Below are 21,031 nucleotides of genomic sequence, written 5' to 3'. Positions count from 1 at the left end.
ATCTCTGTCTCTGCAGAAATGTCTCTGCTCCATTCTGAACGGTGCATTCTCACCTGGCTGCGTAAGGCAGGTGTAATTTTAATGCCGCCTGAGGATGAAATTCATGCCTCTGAATTCCGTTCTCATCCTCAGATGTCCACAGACATCCACGCATGTGCCATTCAGCATTTTCCTGAAACAGTAGAACATCGGGAAGGGAAAACAACAAATCGGTTGGAATAGAGGAGCATTTAAAATCCCCTGAGGGAACTGTCACACTCACCTTTCCCCCAAAACTCATGGGTCCCTTTCCTTTCACGTTAGTTACCTCTCCAGCATTCAGAAGAACAAATGCCAGGATTTGGCAGTGCTGCAAGTGTTGCAGGGAAACACTTGAAAGACTGAGCTCCACATGATGATTCCCCCCAGAGACTTGCTCTAGACACCCCATTTCCTTTGGGGACAGGAGCCTTTCAGCATCTTCAGGAACTCCTTGGGCTCACCAAGTTCAGCTGAGGCTGCAATCAGGGAATATGAAAGGTGAGAGTGTCTGCTCCTGTAAGGATCACATCACTCCCATTTTCCTTTCCAAGGAAAGGACAAGGAAAAAGGAAAGTTATGAACAAAGCACACAATGACACCAATCTGGCAGTAGGTGAAAAAGGGACAAAGAGAGAGCTCAGAGCTCTCCAGCTTCTAATTGATGGGCCATTAGGAAAGTGCTGTGAATTGGCTCAGGCTGAGCTTTGTCAGTGAAAAGAAGGGACAAGAGAAACACGAGGATAATGGAGGTTTGAGGGGGTCTTGTGGGGTTAGGGAGCACCCAACAAGGAATACTTGTGAGGCTGTGCAGCCTCCAGCCATGGGGCTCTCCAACACCCATCTGGATTTGGAGATTAGCAGTGACTCCACAGAGGTGAGGACACCTCAGGAAGGTGAGAAACCTCAGCGGGGAAAAAGCCCCTGAGCTCCTGAATGCCCAGCCCTGGGTGTGCAGCACAGCTGCCCATTGCAGCTGCGGAGCTGAGGACTCCACTGCGAGCTGAGCAGGAACAGCCCCTTCCATCACTGATGCCCCAGGGGCACGGAATGCTCACAATGCCAATGGCTGAGGGAGCCTCGGGGGCTGCTGCTGGAGGAGCCAGAAACGCACAAGGAGCATTTCAGGCTCTGCAACGACAGGCCATGGCTCTGCCTGCTCCCGCCGCTGCTCCCTTTGCTCCCGCCGAGCGTCGTTTCCGCAGCTCTGTTCTCTCGGCGCTGGGACGTCCTTCCTGCCTCTGCCTGGCTCAGCAAACCCTTGGTCGCTCAGCAGCTTGCTCTCGGCATGCAGCTCGCATATCTCATCCTCACCGTCTTTCTGGGACAGCTCCTGGGTAAGTCCTGGCTTTTCCCCAAGGCACACCTGTTCTTCCTCTTCTTCTTCTTCCGCATAGGATATCCTCAAAAGCCTAATCAGGACCATGGGGGAAATGGCATTGAATAAAGGGGAAACACCTTGAATAAAGGGAAAAGGACAATCTGCTTTTGTTTGTGGTTTGGCAAGTGTTTCCTGAAGAAGCTCCTCGGTTTGTAAAGGAAAAGGGAAAGGAGAGAAGTGAAACCTCAGTCTTTTCTATGTTATTTCTCTCACCTTCAATCCATCTGCCTCTGCCTCTCTCTTCTCATCCTCCTGCAGTAACTTCAAGAGATCTCAGCTGTCTCTACAACCGAGCACTCTTCCCATTTAGATGTAAATTCCCTCATTCTGTGAAACCTGCCCCGGGCGCCTCACAGTTTTTCATAGCATTACATTATTACAGTGTTCCATTCTGCCTCCATGCTGACACAGCTCTGCCACAGCTCCCCGTGTTCGCTGGCATGGACACAACCAGGGCTCCCTCTTTGCAAGCTCAGCTTTGTGTGAGCTCAGGAGCTTTCAGATATGACAGGGATGGGGAAAGCAGGATGAACCTTTCTGCTGTACCTCGCTGGGCACCTCAGGGAGCTGGAGGGATGCTGGTTCCAGCACACAACGTTCAGGCATGGCAGGCTGTTCCCTGGTCCTTTAAGCAAAGGGAGCAGGAGCAGGGACACAGCCCACCTCTCCTTTTCGTTATGCCGAGCACAGAGCTCCAAACTCCTGCCCAAAATCTCTCAGGACTCTGCTCCAATGCCGGAGCTTTCTCCACCAGGGTTTTCCATCCCCTTCCATTTGCTTCCCATTGTCTTTCCCTGTGGAGCTGCTCACCATCACTTTCTTCCAGGCACCACGGGGCAGGACACGGTCACCCAGGAAGATGGACCAGTCTTGGTGAAGCAGGGACACACCTTCCACACCACCTGCAAATACCAAACCAGTGGATTTACTGCCTTGTTTTGGTACCAGCTGAGGAAAGGCCAAGCCCCAGAGCTGATCTCCTATCAAGCAGGGACTGGTGTCAAGCGCAGCGGCCGTTTCACCACACAGCTGAACACCACGGTCAAATCCAGTGTCCTGCAGCTGGAGGAAGTGGAGCTCTCTGACTCTGCCTTGTACCTCTGTGCTCTGCGAGACACCCTGGTGCAGGGAGCTTCCTCAGCTGTGCAACAACCCAGGGCAGAGAGGGGATGTGTACGGGCAAGGCTGAGCTTGGGAAAGGGACTCTGATCTCACCCTGAGGCTCAGCAGAATTTTCATCCACATGTGTGTACAATGGTCTGATTGTTTTTGCAGCATCCATCCTAGCACTTTCCTTGGGAAAATATATTGGACTTTTTTGACTATTTTCTATATTGTGTAGTCTCTAAGGAAAGAGAAATATCCCCTGTGCTTGGCTGGGACCTTGTCCTTCCACACTCCAGCCCTGCCGCTTTTGGCCCCACATGTCCTCAGCAGAGCCCAGGGCTGGTTTTGTGTCCCTGCCTTGTGTGCTCTTGGAGCAGCCCCGTTTGCAGGGACACACGTGAAGCACGGATTTGTCTGTGGCTCCACACTGGAGAGTACAGCCCTGGGTCTGTCAGTGTGTTTCCCTCGTCGGGAGGGAATGTCCTGACCACGCCAGGGACACCGAGCACTGAGCAGCACAGAGCAGCAGCTGCCCAAGCTCACAAACAGCCTGAGCGGGGCCGGCAGCCGCCCAATGCAGGTGTGTGCAGGGTGGATCTGCTTCCCAGGCGGTGTCGCTGCTGTGTGCGATGGGACACAGCTGTCCCTTGTCCCTGGCCGTGCCATAGATCCTTGTGTCCCTGGTTGTGCCGGTGCCGTGACAGGCAGGGGCTGAGGCGGACCCGGGGCGGAGCTGGCGGCGGCCTAGAGGAGGTGGCACGGCCGCAGCAGAGCCGGGGCTCAGGGGCAAAGCGAGGCTCGGCCGGCGGAGCGGCGGCATGCGGCGGGCTCGAGCCGCGGGGCTGGCGGCGCTGCTTGTGCTGCTCATCGGTGCGTGGGGCTGGGGTGATCCCGCAGGTGCCCGGAGGCTGCCGCCCTGTCTGGCTTCTGCACAGACCTCTCACCAAGAACTCTTCTCCCATTCATCCCTCCCTCTTCTCCACCCTAAACTTCTATTCTGTGCCAAAACCTGCACAAACATTCCTTCTTTATAACTCATGAAATCAGTCCTTACCCCTTTTTCTTTTTCTTCTTGTCTTTTTGTGCTTTCTCCCGCATCCTCCCATTCTACAGCGACTGCACTGATCCTTCTGTCATTAGCTCATTCATGTCTCCACAAACTATTCATGGACACTTCCATTCCTACATATCTGCATGATATGGGATCTGGGATATCATGATATGGGATATCCTCTGGGAACTGTTTTCTTCCTCATCTCTCTGTGTTCCTGGCTGCTTTTGCGGGCTCTACTCGGGGGATTGGCAGAGCTGGAGAGAAAGTAGCAGTCAAGGTTTGTTCCTTTTGTCTCCCTGGCAGTGGCTGCGGTCAGAGCCCTGGTGCAGCAGGAGCCCTCACTGGAGACCACCGAGGGCACCGGTATCAACATCACCTGCTCACATCCCAAAATCCAACCCGCTGACTGGATCCAGTGGTACCGTCAGCTCCCTGGCCAAGGACCTGAACTCCTCGTACTCACTCTGAAAGAGACCAAAGAGCTGCCGGACAATGCAGGGCAGCTGTTGGTGTCGGCAGATCGGAGTTCCAGCTGGCTGTGGCTCGCTGAGCCCCGGCGCGGGGACGCGGCCGTGTATTACTGCGCGCTGGGGGCCACGGGCAGAGGAGCCGGGGCTGCGGCCGGGCACGAACCGCCGCGGGCGGGGCCAGCAGGGGGCGCTGCCGCTCCGCCCGCCGGAGCCGCCGAGCCCCGCTAGTCCCGGGCCGGAGCCGTCACCGGCACCGGCAATGTGACCGACACCTGCGCCGACGCTGACACCGGCCCCGGCAATGGGACCAGGACCGACACCACCATAGACACCGGTACTGTCATTGTTCCGGACGGGGCCAGCAGGGGGCGCTGCCGCTCCGCCCGCCGGGCTCACGGGCCGCGGCTCCGCAGCTCCTTCCTCTGCCCCGAGCCCGCAGCACCGACACCGCACAGCCCCGCACAGCCCCGCACAGCCCCAAACACGCCTCACAACCAGCCCACAACCTGCGCTCACACAGACCCCGCACACAGACCGGCCTCTCCTCCGGCTGCTCCTTGAGAGCACCCGGGCTGGGAGCTGACAATGCAGCTGCACTTACGGGCACACAAGGGGTTAATTATCATCGAGTGCTGTCAGGTTAGTAGGTCAGTTCATGAGAGGTGTTTCCATTCAGGTGACAAAGAAATCTCTGTCTCTGCAGAAATGTCTCTGCTCCATTCTGAACGGTGCATTCTCACCTGGCTGTGTAAGGCAGGTGTAATTTTAATGCCAACTTAGGATGAAATTCATGCCTCTGAATTCCGTTCTCATCCTCAGATGTCCACAGACATCCACGCATGTGCCATTCAGCATTTTCCTGAAACAGTAGAACATCGGGGAGGGAAAACAACAAATCGGTTGGAATAGAGGAGCATTTCAAATCCCCTGAGGACACTGTCACACTCACCTTTCCCCCAAAACTCATGGGTCCCTTTCCTTTCACGTTAGTTACCTCTCCAGCATTCAGAAGAACAAATGCCAGGATTTAGCAGTGCTGCAAGTGTTGCAGGGAAACACTTGAAAGACTAAGCTCCACATGATGATTCCCCCCAGAGACTTGCTCTAGACACCCCATTTCCTTTGGGGATGGGAGCCTTTCAGCATCTTCAGGAACTCCTTGGGCTCACCAAGTTCAGCTGAGGCTGCAATCAGGGAATATGAAAGGTGAGAGTGTCTGGTCCTGTAACGATCACATCAGGACCATTTTCCTTTCCAAGGAAAGGACAAGGAAAAGGGAAAGTGATGAACAAAGCACACAAGGACACCAATCTGGCAGTAGGTGAAAAAATGACAAAGAGAGAGCTCAGAGCTCTCCAACATCTAATTGATGGGCCATTAGGAAAGTGCTGTGAATTGGCTCAGGCTGAGCTTTGTCAGTGAAAAGAAGGGACAAGAGAAAAACGAGGATAATGGAGGTTTGAGGGGGTCTTGTGGGGTTAGGGAGCACCCACAAAGGAATGCTTGTGAGGCTGTGCAGCCTCCAGCCATGGGGCTCTCCAACACCCATCTGGATTTGGAGATTATCAGTGACCCCAGAGAGCTGATGACACCTCAGGAAGGTGAGAAACCTCAGCGGGGAAGAAGCCCCTGAGCTCCTGAATGCCCAGCCCTGGGTATGCAGCACAGCTGCCCATTGCAGCTGCGGAGCTGAGGACTCCACTGCGAGCTGAGCAGGAACAGCCCCTTCCATCACTGATGCCCCAGGGGCACGGAATGCTCACAATGCCAATGGCTGAGGGAGCCTCGGGGGCTGCTGCTGGAGGAGCCAGAAACGCACAAGGAGCATTTCAGGCTCTGCAAGGACAGGCCATGGCTCTGCCTGCTCCCGCCGCTGCTCCCTTTGCTCCCGCCGAGCGTCGTTTCCGCAGCTCTGTTCTCTCGGCGCTGGGACGTCCTTCCTGCCTCTGCCTGGCTCAGCAAACCCTTGGTCGCTCAGCAGCTTGCTCTCGGCATGCAGCTCGCATATCTCATCCTCACCGTCTTCCTGGGACAGCTCCTGGGTAAGTCCTGGCTTTTCCCCAAGGCACACCTGTTCTTCTTCTTCTTCTCCTTCTGCCCAGGATATCCTCAAAAGCCTAATCAGGACCATGGGGGAAATGGCATTGAATAAAGGGGAAACACCTTGAATAAAGGGAAAAGGAAAATCTGCTTTTGTTTGTGGTTTTGCAAGTGTTTCCTGAAGACGCTCGTCGGTTTGTAAAGCAAAATGGAAAAGAGAGAAGTAAAACCTCAGACTTCTCTGTCTCTTCTCTTGCCTTCAATCCATCTGCCTCTGCCTCTCTCTTCTCATCCTCCTGCAGTAACTTCAAGAGATCTCAGCTGTCTCTACAACCGAGCACTCTTCCCATTTAGGTGTAAATTCCCACAATCTGTCAAGCCTGCCCCGGGCACCCCACAGATTTTCTTGCCATTACATTATCAGGGTGTTCCATTCTGCCTCCATGCTGACACAGCTCTGCCACAGCTCCCCGTGTTCGCTGGCATGGACAGAGCCAGGGCTCCCTCTTTTCAAGCTCAGCTTTGTGTGTGCTCAGGAACTTTCAGGCATGACGGGGATGGGGAAAGCAGGATGAACCTTTCTGCTGTACCTCGCTGGGCACCTCAGGGAGCTGGAGGGATACTGGTTCCAGCACACAAAGTTCAAGCATGGCAGGCTGTTCCCTGGTCCTTTTAGCAGAGGGAGCAGGAGCAGTGACACAGCCCAGCTTTCTTTTTGTTGATGCAGAGCAGAGAGCTCCGAACTCTTGCCCAAAAATCTCTCAGGACTATGCTACAAGGCAGGGAGTTTTCTCCACCACTCCATGCACTTCCATTTGCTTCCCATTGTCTTTCCCTGTGGAGCTGCTCACCATCACTTTCTTCCAGGCACCACGGGGCAGGACACGGTCACCCAGGAAGATGGACCAGTCTTGGTGAAGCAGGGACACCCCTTCCACACCACCTGCAAATACCACACCAGTATTTTGAGGGGATTGCTTTGGTACCAGCTGAGGAAAGGCCAAGCCCCAGAACTGATCTCCTATCAAGCAGGGTCTGGCCCCAAGACCAGCGGCCGTTTCACCACACAGCTGAACACCACGGGCAAATCCAGTGTCCTGCAGCTGGAGGAAGTGGAGCTCTCTGACTCTGCCTTGTACCTCTGTGCTGTGCAAGACACCCTGGTGCAGGGAGCTTCCTCAGCTGTGCAACAAGCCAGGGCAGGGAGGGGATGTGTACGGGCAAGGCTGAGCTTGGGAAAGGGAATCTGATCTCACTCCGATGCTCAGCAGAATTTTCATCCACATGTGTGTACAATGGTCTGATGGTTTTTGCAGCATCCATCCTAGCACTTCGCTTAGGAAAATATTTGGGATTTTTTTGACTTATATCTGCATTGTGCAGTCTCTAAGTAAAAAAGAAAAATATCCCCTGTGCTTGGCTGGGACCTTGTCCTTCCACACTCCAGCCCTGCTGCTTTTGGCCCCACATATCCTCAGCAGAGCCCAGGGCTGTTTATGTGTCCCTGCCTTGTGTGCCCTCCGATCAGCCCCGTTTGCAGGGACACACGATAAGCACGGATTTGTCTGTGGCTCCACATGGGGTAGCACGGCCCTGGGTCTGTCCGTGTGTGTCCCTGACTGGGAGGGAATGTCCGGACCATGCCAGGGACACCGAGCACTGACCAGCACAGAGCCGCAGCTGCCCAGGCTCACAAACAGCGTGAGCGGGGCCGGCAGCCGCCCAATGCAGGTGTGTGCAGGGTGGATCTGCTTCCCAGGCGGCGTCGCTGCTGTGTGCGATGGGACACAGCTGTCCCTTGTCCCTGGCCGTGCCAAAGGTCCTTGTGTCGGTGGTTGTGCCGGTGCCGTGAGAGGCGGGGGCTGAGGCGGCCCCGGGGCGGAGCTGGCGGCGGCGCAGAGGAGGCGGCACGGCCGCAGCAGAGCCGGGGCTCAGGGGCGCAGCGAGGCTCGGCCGGCGGAGCGGCGGCATGCGGCGGGCTCGGGCCGCGCCGCTGGCGGCGCTGCTTGTGCTGCTCATCGGTGCGTGGGGCTGGGGTGATCCCGCAGGTGCCCGGAGGCTGCCGTCCTGCCTGGCTTCTGCACAGACCTCTCACCAAGAACTCTTCTCCCATTCATCCCTCCCTCTTCTCCATCCCAAACTTCTATTCTATGCAAAAACCTGCACAAACATTCCTTCTTTATAACACATGAAGTCAGTCCTTACCCCCTTCTAATATTCTTCTTGTCTTTTTGTGCCTTCTCTCACATCCTCCCGTTCTCCCGTGGCTCTCCTAATCCTTCTGTCATTCACACATTCATCTCCTCACAAGCGATTCATTCACTCTTCCATTCCTCCATATCTCCATGACATATTCTGGGAACTGTTTTCCTCCTCATCTCTCTGTGTTCCTGGCTGCTTTTGCGGGCTTTGTTCTGGGGATTGCCAGAACTGGGTAGAAAGTAGGAGTTGAAGTTTGGGTTTTTTTCTTTCCCTGGTAGTGGCTGCGGTCAGAGCCCAAGTGCATCAGGAGCCATTCCTGGAGACCACCGAGGGTACCAGCATCAACATCACCTGCTCACATCCGAAAATCCAACCCACTGACTGGATCCAGTGGTACCATCAGCTCCCAGGCCAAGGACCTGAACTCCTCGTACTCACTCTGAAAGATAGCAAAGAGCTGCCGGACAATGCAGGGCAGCTGTTGGTGTCGGCAGATCGGAGTTCCAGCTGGCTGTGGCTCGCTGAGCCCCGGCGCGGGGACGCGGCCGTGTATTACTGCGCGCTGGGGGCCACGGGCAGAGGAGCCGGGGCTGCGGCCGGGCACGAACCGCCGCGGGCGGGGCCGGGTGGGGCCAGCAGGGAGCGCTGCCGCTCCGCCCGCCGGGGCTCCCGGGCCGCGGCTCCGCAGCTCCTTCCTCTGCCCCGAGCCCGCAGCACCGACACCGCACAGCCCCGCACAGACCCAAACACGCCTCACAACCAGCCCACAACCTGCGCTCACACAGTTCCCGCTCACAGACCGGCCTCTCCTCCGGCTGCTCCTTGAAAGCACCCGGGCTGGGCGCTGACAATGCAGCTGCACTTACGGGCACACAAGGGGTTAATTCATTGAGTGCTGTCAGGTTAGTAGGTCAGTGCATGAGAGGTGTTTTCATTCAGGTGACAAAGAAATCTCTGTCTCTGCTCCATACTGCAAGGTGCATTCTCACCTGGCTCTGTAAGGCAGGTGTAATTTTAATGCCAATTTAGGATGAAATTCATCCCTCTGCAATTTGTTCTCATCCTCAGATGTCCACAGACATCCACGCATGTGCCATACAGCCTCTTCCTGAAACAGTAGAATATCGGGGAGGGAAAACAACAAATCGGTTGGAGTAGAGGAGCATTTAAATTCTCCTGAGGACACTGTCACACTCACCTTTCCCCCAAAACTCATGGGTCCCTTTCCTTTCACGTTAGTTACCTCTCCAGCATTCAGAAGAACAAATGCCAGGATTTAGCAGTGCTGCAAGTGTTGCAGGGAAACACTTGAAAGACTGAGCTCCAGATGATGATTCCCCCCAGAGACTTGCTCTAGACACCCCATTTCCTTTGGGGACAGGAGCCTTTCAGCATCTTCAGGAACTCCTTGGGCTCACCAAGTTCAGCTGAGGCCACAATCAGGGCATGTGAAAGGTGAGAGTGTCTGGTCCTCTAAGGATCACATCACTCCCATTTTCCTTTCCATGGAAAAGACAAGGAAAAGGGAAAGTGATGAACAAAGCACACAATGACACCAATCTGACAGTAACTGATAAGGGGACAAAGAGAGAGCTCAGAGCTCTCCAACTTCTAATTGATGGGCCATTAGGAAAGTGCTCTGAATTGCCTCAGGCTGAGCTTTGTCAGGGACAAGAGAAAAACGAGGATAATGGAGGTTTGAGGGGGTCTTGTGGGGTTAGGGAGCACCCACAAAGGAATGCTTGTGAGGCTGTGCAGCCCCCAGCCATGGGGCTCTCCAACACCCATCAGGATATGGAGATTATCAGTGACCCCAGAGAGCTGAGGACACCTCAGGAAGGTGAGAAACCTCAGCGGGGAAGAAGCCCCTGAGCTCCTGAATGCCCAGCCCTGGGTGTGCAGCACAGCTGCCCATTGCAGCTGCGGAGCTGAGGACTCCACTGCGAGCTGAGCAGGAACAGCCCCTTCCATCACTGATGCCCCAGGGGCACGGAATGCTCACAATGCCAATGGCTGAGGGAGCCTCGGGGGCTGCTGCTGGAGGAGCCAGAAACGCACAAGGAGCATTTCAGGCTCTGCAAGGACAGGCCATGGCTCTGCCTGCTCCCGCCGCTGCTCCCTTTGCTCCCGCCGAGCGTCGTTTCCGCAGCTCTGTTCTCTCGGCGCTGGGACGTCCTTCCTGCCTCTGCCTGGCTCAGCAAACACTTGGTCGCTCAGCAGCTTGCTCTCGGCATGCAGCTCGCATATCTCATCCTCACCGTCTTCCTGGGACAGCTCCTGGGTAAGTCCTGGCTTTTCCCCAAGGCACACCTGTTCTTCTTCTTCTTCTCCTTCTGCCCAGGATATCCTCAAAAGCCTAATCAGGACCATGGGGGAAATGGCATTGAATAAAGGGGAAACACCTTGAATAAAGGGAAAAGGACAATCTGCTTTTGTTTGTGGCTTTGCAAGTGTTTCCTGAAGAAGCTCGTCGGTTTGTAAAGGAAAATGAAAGGAGAGAAGTGAAACCTCAGTCCTTTCTATGTTATTTCTCTCACCTTCAATCCATCTGCCTCTGCCTCTCTCTTCTCATCCTCCTGCAGTCACTTCAAGAGATCTTAGCTGTCTCTACAACCCAGCACTCTTCCCATTTAGATCTATATTCCCTCATTCTGTGAAACCTGCCCCGGGCGCCTCACAGTTTTTCAGGTCATTACATTATTACGGTGTTCCATTCTGCCTCCATGCTGACAAAGCTCTGCCACACTCCCCGTGTTCGCTGGCAGGGACGCAGCCAGGGCTCCCTCTTTGCAAGCTCAGCTTATTGTGAGCTCAGGAGCTTTCAGGTATGACAGGGATGGGGAAAGCAGGATGAACCTTTCTGCTGTACCTCGCTGGGCACCTCAGGGAGCTGGAGGGATGCTGGTTCCAGCACACAACGTTCAGGCATGGCAGGCTGTTCCCTGGTCCTTTAAGCAGAGGGAGCAGGAGCAGTGACACAGCCCACCTCTCCTTTTGGTGATGCAGAGCACAGAGCTCCAAACTCCTGCCCAAAATCTCTCAGGACTCTGCTCCAATGCAGGAGCTTTCTCCACCACTCCATGCACTACCATTTGCTTCCCATTGTCTTTCCCTGTGGAGCTGCTCACTATCACTTTCTTCCAGGCACCACGGGGCAGGACACGGTCACCCAGGAAGATGGACCAGTCTTGGTGAAGCAGGGACACCCCTTCTACACCACCTGCAAATACCACACCAGTACTTTTAATGGCTTGCTGTGGTACCAGCTGAGGAAAGGCCAAGCCCCAGAGATGATCTCCTATCAAGCAGGGACTGGTGTCAAGCGCAGCGGCCGTTTCATCACACAGCTGAACACCACGGTCAAATCCAGTGTCCTGCAGCTGGAGGAAGTGGAGCTCTCTGACTCTGCCTTGTACCTCTGTGCTGTGCAAGACACCCTGGTGCAGGGAGCTTCCTCAGCTGTGCAACAACCCAGGGCAGGGAGGGGATGTGATAGGGCAAGGCTGAACTTGTGAAAGGGACTTTGATCTCACCCTGAGGCTCAGCAGAATTTTCATCCACATGTGTGTACAATGGTCTGGTGGTTTTGACCCCATCCATCCTAGCACTTCGCTTAAGAAAATATTTTAGGACTATTTTGACTTATCTCTGCATTGTGCAGTCTCTAATAAAAAAGAAAAATATCCCCTGTCCTTGGCTGCGACCTTGTCCTTCCACACTCCAGCCCTGCCGCTTTTGGCCCCACATGTCCTCAGCAGACCCTAAGGCTGGTTTTGTGTTCCTGCCTTGTGTGCTCTTGGAGCAGCCCCGTTTGCATGGACACACGTGAAGCACGGATTTGTCTGTGGCCCCACATTGGGTAGCATGGCCCTGGGTCTGTCCGTGTGTGTCCCTAATCGGCAGGGAATGTCCTGACCATGCCAGGGACACCGAGCACTGACCAGCACAGAGCAGCAGCTGCCCAGGCTCACAAACAGCCTGAGCGGGGCCGGCAGCCGCCCAATGCAGGTGTGTGCAGGGTGGATCTGCTTCCCAGGCGGTGTCGCTGCTGTGTGCGATGGGACACAGCTGTCCCTTGTCCCGGGCCGTGCCAAAGGTCCTTGTGTCGGTGGTTGTGCTGGTGCCGTGAGAGGCGGGAGCTGAGGCGGCCGGGGCGGAGCTGGCGGCGGCGCAGAGGAGGCGGCACGGCCGCAGCAGAGCCGGGGCTCAGGGGCGCAGCGAGGCTCGGCCGGCGGAGCGGCGGCATGCGGCGGGCTTGGGCCGCGGGGCTGGTGGCGCTGGCTGTGCTGCTCATCGGTGCGTGGGGCTGGGGTGATCCCGCAGGTGCCCGGAGGCTGCCGTCCTGCCTGGCTTCTGCACAGACCTCTCACCAAGAACTCTTCTCCCATTCATCCCTCCCTCTTCTCCATCCCAAACTTCTATTCTATGCAAAAACCTGCACAAACATTCCTTCTTTATAACACATGAAGTCAGTCCTTACCCCCTTCTAATATTCTTCTTGTCTTTTTGTGCCTTCTCTCACATCCTCCCGTTCTCCCGTGGCTCTCCTAATCCTTCTGTCATTCACACATTCATCTCCCCACAAGCGATTCATTCACACTTCCATTTCTACATATCTCCATGACATCCTCTGGGAACCGTTCTCCTCCTCATCTCTCTGTGTTCCTGTCAGCTTCTGCGGGTTTTCTTCTGAGGATTGGCAGAACTGGGTAGAAAGTAGGAGTTGAAGTTTGGGTTTTTTTCTTTCCCTGGTAGTGGCGGCAGTCAGAGCCCAAGTGCATCAGGAGCCATTCCTGGAGACCACCGAGGGTACCAGCATCAACATCACCTGCTCACATCCGAAAATCCAACCCACTGACTGGATCCAGTGGTACCGTCAGCTCCCAGGCCAAGGACCTGAACTCCTCGTACTCACTCTGAAAGATAGCAAAGAGCTGCCGGACAATGCAGGGCAGCTGTTGGTGTCGGCAGATCGGCGTTCAAGCTCGCTGTGGCTCGCTGAGCCCCGGCGCGGGGACGCGGCCGTGTATTACTGCGCGCTGGGGGCCACGGGCAGAGGAGCCGGGGCTGCGGCCGGGCACGAACCGCCGCGGGCGGGGCCAGCAGGGGGCGCTGCCGCTCCGCCCGCCGGGCTCCCGGGCCGCGGCTCCGCAGCTCCTTCCTCTGCCCCGAGCCCGCAGCACCGACACCGCACAGCCCCGCACAGACCCCACACGCTTCACAACCGCTCACAACCTGCCTTCACACAGTCCCCGCACACAGTTCGGCCTCTCCCACGGCTGCTCCTTGAGAGCACCCGGGCTGGGAGCTAACAAAGCAGCTGCACTCGCAGGCACACAGGGGCTAATTCATGGAGTGCTGTCAGGTCAGTAGGTCAATGCATGAGACTGGTTTGCGTTGAGGTGACAAAAAAATCTCTGTCTCTGCAGAAATGTCACTGTTCCATACTGCAAGGTGCATTCTCACCTGGCTGTGGAAGGCAGGTGCACTTTTAATGCCGCCTGAGGATGGAATTCACCCCTTGTTTTTGTTCTATTCCTCAGGTTTCCCCCAAACGCCCTTGGATGTGTATTCTGCATCTTCTTGAAATAGCAGAACATCCAGAAGGTAAAACAATAAATCCATTGGAGTAGAGGAGCATTTAAATTCTCTTGAGGACACTGTCACACTCACATTTCCCCCAAAACTGATAGGTCCCTTTCCCTTCACCTCAGTAACATCTCACGTATACTAAAAAGAAAATGCAGGGTATAGCAATGCTACAAGTGTTGCAGGGAGACAGTTGAAAGCCTGAGCTCGACATGAAGTTTCCCCCGAGAGGCTTCCTCTAGACACCCCATTTCCTTTAGGAACAGGAGCCTTTCAGCATCTAAAGAAACTCATTGGGCTGACCAAGTTCAGCTGAGGCTGCTGTCAGGGCATGTGAAAGGTGAGAGTGTCTGGTTCTCTAAGGATCACATCACTTTCATTTCCAAGGGAAGAACATGGGAAAGGGAAAGTGATGAACAAAGCACACAATGACATCAATGTAGCACTAGGTGATAAAGGGACAAAGAGAGAGCTCAGAGCTCTCCAGCTTCTAATTGATGGGCCATTAGGAAAGTGCTCTGAATTGCCTCAGGCTGAGCTTTGTCAGTGACAGGAAAGGAAAGGGGAACTCGAGGATAATGGAGGTTTGAGGGGGTCATGTGGGGTTAGGGAGCACCCACAAAGGAATGCTTGTGAGGCTGTGCAGCCTCCAGCCATGGTTTTCTCCAAAAGCCATCAGGATTTTGAGATTAGCAGTGACCCCAGAGAGCTGAGGACACCTCAGGAAGGTGAGAAACCTCAGCAGGGCAGAAGCCCCTGAGCTCCTGAATGCCCAGCCCTGGGTGTGCAGCACAGCTGCCCATTGCAGCTGCGGAGCTGAGGACTCCACTGCGAGCTGAGCAGGAACAGCCCCTTCCATCACTGATGCCCCAGGGGCACGGAATGCTCACAATGCCAATGGCTGAGGGAGCCTCGGGGGCTGCTGCTGGAGGAGCCAGAAACGCACAAGGAGCATTTCAGGCTCTGCAAGGACAGGCCATGGCTCTGCCTGCTCCCGCCGCTGCTCCCTTTGCTCCCGCCGAGCGTCGTTTCCGCAGCTCTGTTCTCTCGGCGCTGGGACGTCCTTCCTGCCTCTGCCTGGCTCAGCAAACCCTTGGTCGCTCAGCAGCTTGCTCTCGGCATGCAGCTCGCATATCTCATCCTCACCGTCTTCCTGGGACAGCTCCTGGGTAAGTCCTGGCTTTTCCCCAAGGCACACCTGTTCTTCTTCTTCTTCTCCTTCTGCCCAGGATATCCTCAAAAGCCTAATCAGGACCATGGGGGAAATGGCATTGAATAAAGGGGAAACACCTTGAATAAAGGGAAAAGGAAAATCTGCTTTTGTTTGTGGTTTTGCAAGTGTTTCCTGAAGACGCTCGTCGGTTTGTAAAGCAAAATGGAAAAGAGAGAAGTAAAACCTCAGACTTCTCTGTCTCTTCTCTTGCCTTCAATCCATCTGCCTCTGCCTCTCTCTTCTCATCCTCCTGCAGTAACTTCAAGAGATCTCAGCTGTCTCTACAACCGAGCACTCTTCCCATTTAGGTGTAAATTCCCACAATCTGTCAAGCCTGCCCCGGGCACCCCACAGATTTTCTTGCCATTACATTATCAGGGTGTTCCATTCTGCCTCCATGCTGACACAGCTCTGCCACAGCTCCCCGTGTTCGCTGGCATGGACAGAGCCAGGGCTCCCTCTTTTCAAGCTCAGCTTTGTGTGTGCTCAGGAACTTTCAGGCATGACGGGGATGGGGAAAGCAGGATGAACCTTTCTGCTGTACCTCGCTGGGCACCTCAGGGAGCTGGAGGGATACTGGTTCCAGCACACAAAGTTCAAGCATGGCAGGCTGTTCCCTGGTCCTTTTAGCAGAGGGAGCAGGAGCAGTGACACAGCCCAGCTTTCTTTTTGTTGATGCAGAGCAGAGAGCTCCGAACTCTTGCCCAAAAATCTCTCAGGACTATGCTACAAGGCAGGGAGTTTTCTCCACCACTCCATGCACTTCCATTTGCTTCCCATTGTCTTTCCCTGTGGAGCTGCTCACCATCACTTTCTTCCAGGCACCACAGGGCAGGACACGGTCACCCAGGAAGATGGACCAGTCTTGGTGAAGCAGGGACACCCCTTCCACACCACCTGCAAATACCACACCAGTATTTTGAGGGGATTGCTTTGGTACCAGCTGAGGAAAGGCCAAGCCCCAGAACTGATCTCCTATCAAGCAGGGTCTGGCCCCAAGACCAGCGGCCGTTTCACCACACAGCTGAACACCACGGGCAAATCCAGTGTCCTGCAGCTGGAGGAAGTGGAGCTCTCTGACTCTGCCTTGTACCTCTGTGCTGTGCAAGACACCCTGGTGCAGGGAGCTTCCTCAGCTGTGCAACAAGCCAGGGCAGGGAGGGGATGTGTACGGGCAAGGCTGAGCTTGGGAAAGGGAATCTGATCTCACTCCGATGCTCAGCAGAATTTTCATCCACATGTGTGTACAATGGTCTGATGGTTTTTGCAGCATCCATCCTAGCACTTCGCTTAGGAAAATATTTGGGATTTTTTTGACTTATATCTGCATTGTGCAGTCTCTAAGTAAAAAAGAAAAATATCCCCTGTGCTTGGCTGGGACCTTGTCCTTCCACACTCCAGCCCTGCTGCTTTTGGCCCCACATATCCTCAGCAGAGCCCAGGGCTGTTTATGTGTCCCTGCCTTGTGTGCCCTCCGATCAGCCCCGTTTGCAGGGACACACGATAAGCACGGATTTGTCTGTGGCTCCACATGGGGTAGCACGGCCCTGGGTCTGTCCGTGTGTGTCCCTGACTGGGAGGGAATGTCCGGACCATGCCAGGGACACCGAGCACTGACCAGCACAGAGCCGCAGCTGCCCAGGCTCACAAACAGCGTGAGCGGGGCCGGCAGCCGCCCAATGCAGGTGTGTGCAGGGTGGATCTGCTTCCCAGGCGGCGTTGCTGCTGTGTGCGATGGGACACAGCTGTCCCTTGTCCCTGGCCGTGCCAAAGGTCCTTGTGTCGGTGGTTGTGCCGGTGCCGTGAGAGGCGGGGGCTGAGGCGGCCCCGGGGCGGAGCTGGCGGCGGCGCAGAGGAGGCGGCACGGCCGCAGCAGAGCCGGGGCTCAGGGGCGCAGCGAGGCTCGGCCGGCGGAGCGGCGGCATGCGGCGGGCTCGGGCCGCGCCGCTGGCGGCGCTGCTTGTGCTGCTCATCGGTGCGTGGGGCTGGGGTGATCCCGCAGGTGCCCGGAGGCTGCCGTCCTGCCTGGCTTCTGCACAGACCTCTCACCAAGAACTCTTCTCCCATTCATCCCTCCCTCTTCTCCATCCCAAACTTCTATTCTATGCAAAAACCTGCACAAACATTCCTTCTTTATAACACATGAAGTCAGTCCTTACCCCCTTCTAATATTCTTCTTGTCTTTTTGTGCCTTCTCTCACATCCTCCCGTTCTCCCGTGGCTCTCCTAATCCTTCTGTCATTCACACATTCATCTCCTCACAAGCGATTCATTCACTCTTCCATTCCTCCATATCTCCATGACATATTCTGGGAACTGTTTTCCTCCTCATCTCTCTGTGTTCCTGGCTGCTTTTGCGGGCTTTGTTCTGGGGATTGCCAGAACTGGGTAGAAAGTAGGAGTTGAAGTTTGGGTTTTTTTCTTTCCCTGGTAGTGGCTGCGGTCAGAGCCCAAGTGCATCAGGAGCCATTCCTGGAGACCACCGAGGGTACCAGCATCAACATCACCTGCTCACATCCGAAAATCCAACCCACTGACTGGATCCAGTGGTACCATCAGCTCCCAGGCCAAGGACCTGAACTCCTCGTACTCACTCTGAAAGATAGCAAAGAGCTGCCGGACAATGCAGGGCAGCTGTTGGTGTCGGCAGATCGGAGTTCCAGCTGGCTGTGGCTCGCTGAGCCCCGGCGCGGGGACGCGGCCGTGTATTACTGCGCGCTGGGGGCCACGGGCAGAGGAGCCGGGGCTGCGGCCGGGCACGAACCGCCGCGGGCGGGGCCGGGTGGGGCCAGCAGGGAGCGCTGCCGCTCCGCCCGCCGGGGCTCCCGGGCCGCGGCTCCGCAGCTCCTTCCTCTGCCCCGACCCCGCAGCACCGACACCGCACAGCCCCGCACAGACCCAAACACGCCTCACAACCAGCCCACAACCTGCGCTCACACAGTTCCCGCTCACAGACCGGCCTCTCCTCCGGCTGCTCCTTGAAAGCACCCGGGCTGGGCGCTGACAATGCAGCTGCACTTACGGGCACACAAGGGGTTAATTCATTGAGTGCTGTCAGGTTAGTAGGTCAGTGCATGAGAGGTGTTTTCATTCAGGTGACAAAGAAATCTCTGTCTCTGCTCCATACTGCAAGGTGCATTCTCACCTGGCTCTGTAAGGCAGGTGTAATTTTAATGCCAATTTAGGATGAAATTCATCCCTCTGCAATTTGTTCTCATCCTCAGATGTCCACAGACATCCACGCATGTGCCATACAGCCTCTTCCTGAAACAGTAGAATATCGGGGAGGGAAAACAACAAATCGGTTGGAGTAGAGGAGCATTTAAATTCTCCTGAGGACACTGTCACACTCACCTTTCCCCCAAAACTCATGGGTCCCTTTCCTTTCACGTTAGTTACCTCTCCAGCATTCAGAAGAACAAATGCCAGGATTTAGCAGTGCTGCAAGTGTTGCAGGGAAACACTTGAAAGACTGAGCTCCAGATGATGATTCCCCCCAGAGACTTGCTCTAGACACCCCATTTCCTTTGGGGACAGGAGCCTTTCAGCATCTTCAGGAACTCCTTGGGCTCACCAAGTTCAGCTGAGGCCACAATCAGGGCATGTGAAAGGTGAGAGTGTCTGGTCCTCTAAGGATCACATCACTCCCATTTTCCTTTCCATGGAAAAGACAAGGAAAAGGGAAAGTGATGAACAAAGCACACAATGACACCAATCTGACAGTAACTGATAAGGGGACAAAGAGAGAGCTCAGAGCTCTCCAACTTCTAATTGATGGGCCATTAGGAAAGTGCTCTGAATTGCCTCAGGCTGAGCTTTGTCAGGGACAAGAGAAAAACGAGGATAATGGAGGTTTGAGGGGGTCTTGTGGGGTTAGGGAGCACCCACAAAGGAATGCTTGTGAGGCTGTGCAGCCCCCAGCCATGGGGCTCTCCAACACCCATCAGGATATGGAGATTATCAGTGACCCCAGAGAGCTGAGGACACCTCAGGAAGGTGAGAAACCTCAGCGGGGAAGAAGCCCCTGAGCTCCTGAATGCCCAGCCCTGGGTGTGCAGCACAGCTGCCCATTGCAGCTGCGGAGCTGAGGACTCCACTGCGAGCTGAGCAGGAACAGCCCCTTCCATCACTGATGCCCCAGGGGCACGGAATGCTCACAATGCCAATGGCTGAGGGAGCCTCGGGGGCTGCTGCTGGAGGAGCCAGAAACGCACAAGGAGCATTTCAGGCTCTGCAAGGACAGGCCATGGCTCTGCCTGCTCCCGCCGCTGCTCCCTTTGCTCCCGCCGAGCGTCGTTTCCGCAGCTCTGTTCTCTCGGCGCTGGGACGTCCTTCCTGCCTCTGCCTGGCTCAGCAAACACTTGGTCGCTCAGCAGCTTGCTCTCGGCATGCAGCTCGCATATCTCATCCTCACCGTCTTCCTGGGACAGCTCCTGGGTAAGTCCTGGCTTTTCCCCAAGGCACACCTGTTCTTCTTCTTCTTCTCCTTCTGCCCAGGATATCCTCAAAAGCCTAATCAGGACCATGGGGGAAATGGCATTGAATAAAGGGGAAACACCTTGAATAAAGGGAAAAGGACAATCTGCTTTTGTTTGTGGCTTTGCAAGTGTTTCCTGAAGAAGCTCGTCGGTTTGTAAAGGAAAATGAAAGGAGAGAAGTGAAACCTCAGTCCTTTCTATGTTATTTCTCTCACCTTCAATCCATCTGCCTCTGCCTCTCTCTTCTCATCCTCCTGCAGTCACTTCAAGAGATCTTAGCTGTCTCTACAACCCAGCACTCTTCCCATTTAGATCTATATTCCCTCATTCTGTGAAACCTGCCCCGGGCGCCTCACAGTTTTTCAGGTCATTACATTATTACGGTGTTCCATTCTGCCTCCATGCTGACAAAGCTCTGCCACACTCCCCGTGTTCGCTGGCAGGGACGCAGCCAGGGCTCCCTCTTTGCAAGCTCAGCTTATTGTGAGCTCAGGAGCTTTCAGGTATGACAGGGATGGGGAAAGCAGGATGAACCTTTCTGCTGTACCTCGCTGGGCACCTCAGGGAGCTGGAGGGATGCTGGTTCCAGCACACAACGTTCAGGCATGGCAGGCTGTTCCCTGGTCCTTTAAGCAGAGGGAGCAGGAGCAGTGACACAGCCCACCTCTCCTTTTGGTGATGCAGAGCACAGAGCTCCAAACTCCTGCCCAAAATCTCTCAGGACTCTGCTCCAATGCAGGAGCTTTCTCCACCACTCCATGCACTACCATTTGCTTCCCATTGTCTTTCCCTGTGGAGCTGCTCACTATCACTTTCTTCCAGGCACCACGGGGCAGGACACGGTCACCCAGGAAGATGGACCAGTCTTGGTGAAGCAGGGACACCCCTTCTACACCACCTGCAAATACCACACCAGTACTTTTAATGCCTTGCTGTGGTACCAGCTGAGGAAAGGCCAAGCCCCAGAGATGATCTCCTATCAAGCAGGGACTGGTGTCAAGCGCAGCGGCCGTTTCATCACACAGCTGAACACCACGGTCAAATCCAGTGTCCTGCAGCTGGAGGAAGTGGAGCTCTCTGACTCTGCCTTGTACCTCTGTGCTGTGCAAGACACCCTGGTGCAGGGAGCTTCCTCAGCTGTGCAACAACCCAGGGCAGGGAGGGGATGTGATAGGGCAAGGCTGAACTTGTGAAAGGGACTTTGATCTCACCCTGAGGCTCAGCAGAATTTTCATCCACATGTGTGTACAATGGTCTGGTGGTTTTGACCCCATCCATCCTAGCACTTCGCTTAAGAAAATATTTTAGGACTATTTTGACTTATCTCTGCATTGTGCAGTCTCTAATAAAAAAGAAAAATATCCCCTGTCCTTGGCTGCGACCTTGTCCTTCCACACTCCAGCCCTGCCGCTTTTGGCCCCACATGTCCTCAGCAGACCCTAAGGCTGGTTTTGTGTTCCTGCCTTGTGTGCTCTTGGA

At 55.2% G+C, this 21,031-nt stretch overlaps 1 long non-coding RNA gene and 1 gene segment (V, D, J or C); both read left to right on the top strand.

The window, feature by feature from the left end:
• Window positions 1-2,641: 2,641 nt before the first annotated feature.
• Window positions 2,642-7,072, top strand: LOC141731536 (uncharacterized). The gene is made up of 3 exons (XR_012583608.1): window positions 2,642-3,086; window positions 3,864-4,783; window positions 6,938-7,072. It is a non-coding gene; the product is annotated as an uncharacterized LOC141731536 (long non-coding RNA).
• Window positions 7,073-19,462: 12,390 nt separating this feature from the next.
• Window positions 19,463-20,995, top strand: LOC141731459 (T cell receptor alpha variable 1-2-like). The segment is given in 3 exon segments: window positions 19,463-19,511; window positions 20,375-20,642; window positions 20,989-20,995. Coding segments are annotated over 3 exon segments (324 nt in total).
• The last annotated feature ends 36 nt before the right edge of the window (window positions 20,996-21,031 follow it).

This window comes from Zonotrichia albicollis, chromosome 23 (genome assembly GCF_047830755.1).
Source record: "Zonotrichia albicollis isolate bZonAlb1 chromosome 23, bZonAlb1.hap1, whole genome shotgun sequence".
Lineage (NCBI taxonomy): Eukaryota > Metazoa > Chordata > Aves > Passeriformes > Passerellidae > Zonotrichia > Zonotrichia albicollis.
This window is presented reverse-complemented; position numbering and strand designations above follow the sequence as displayed.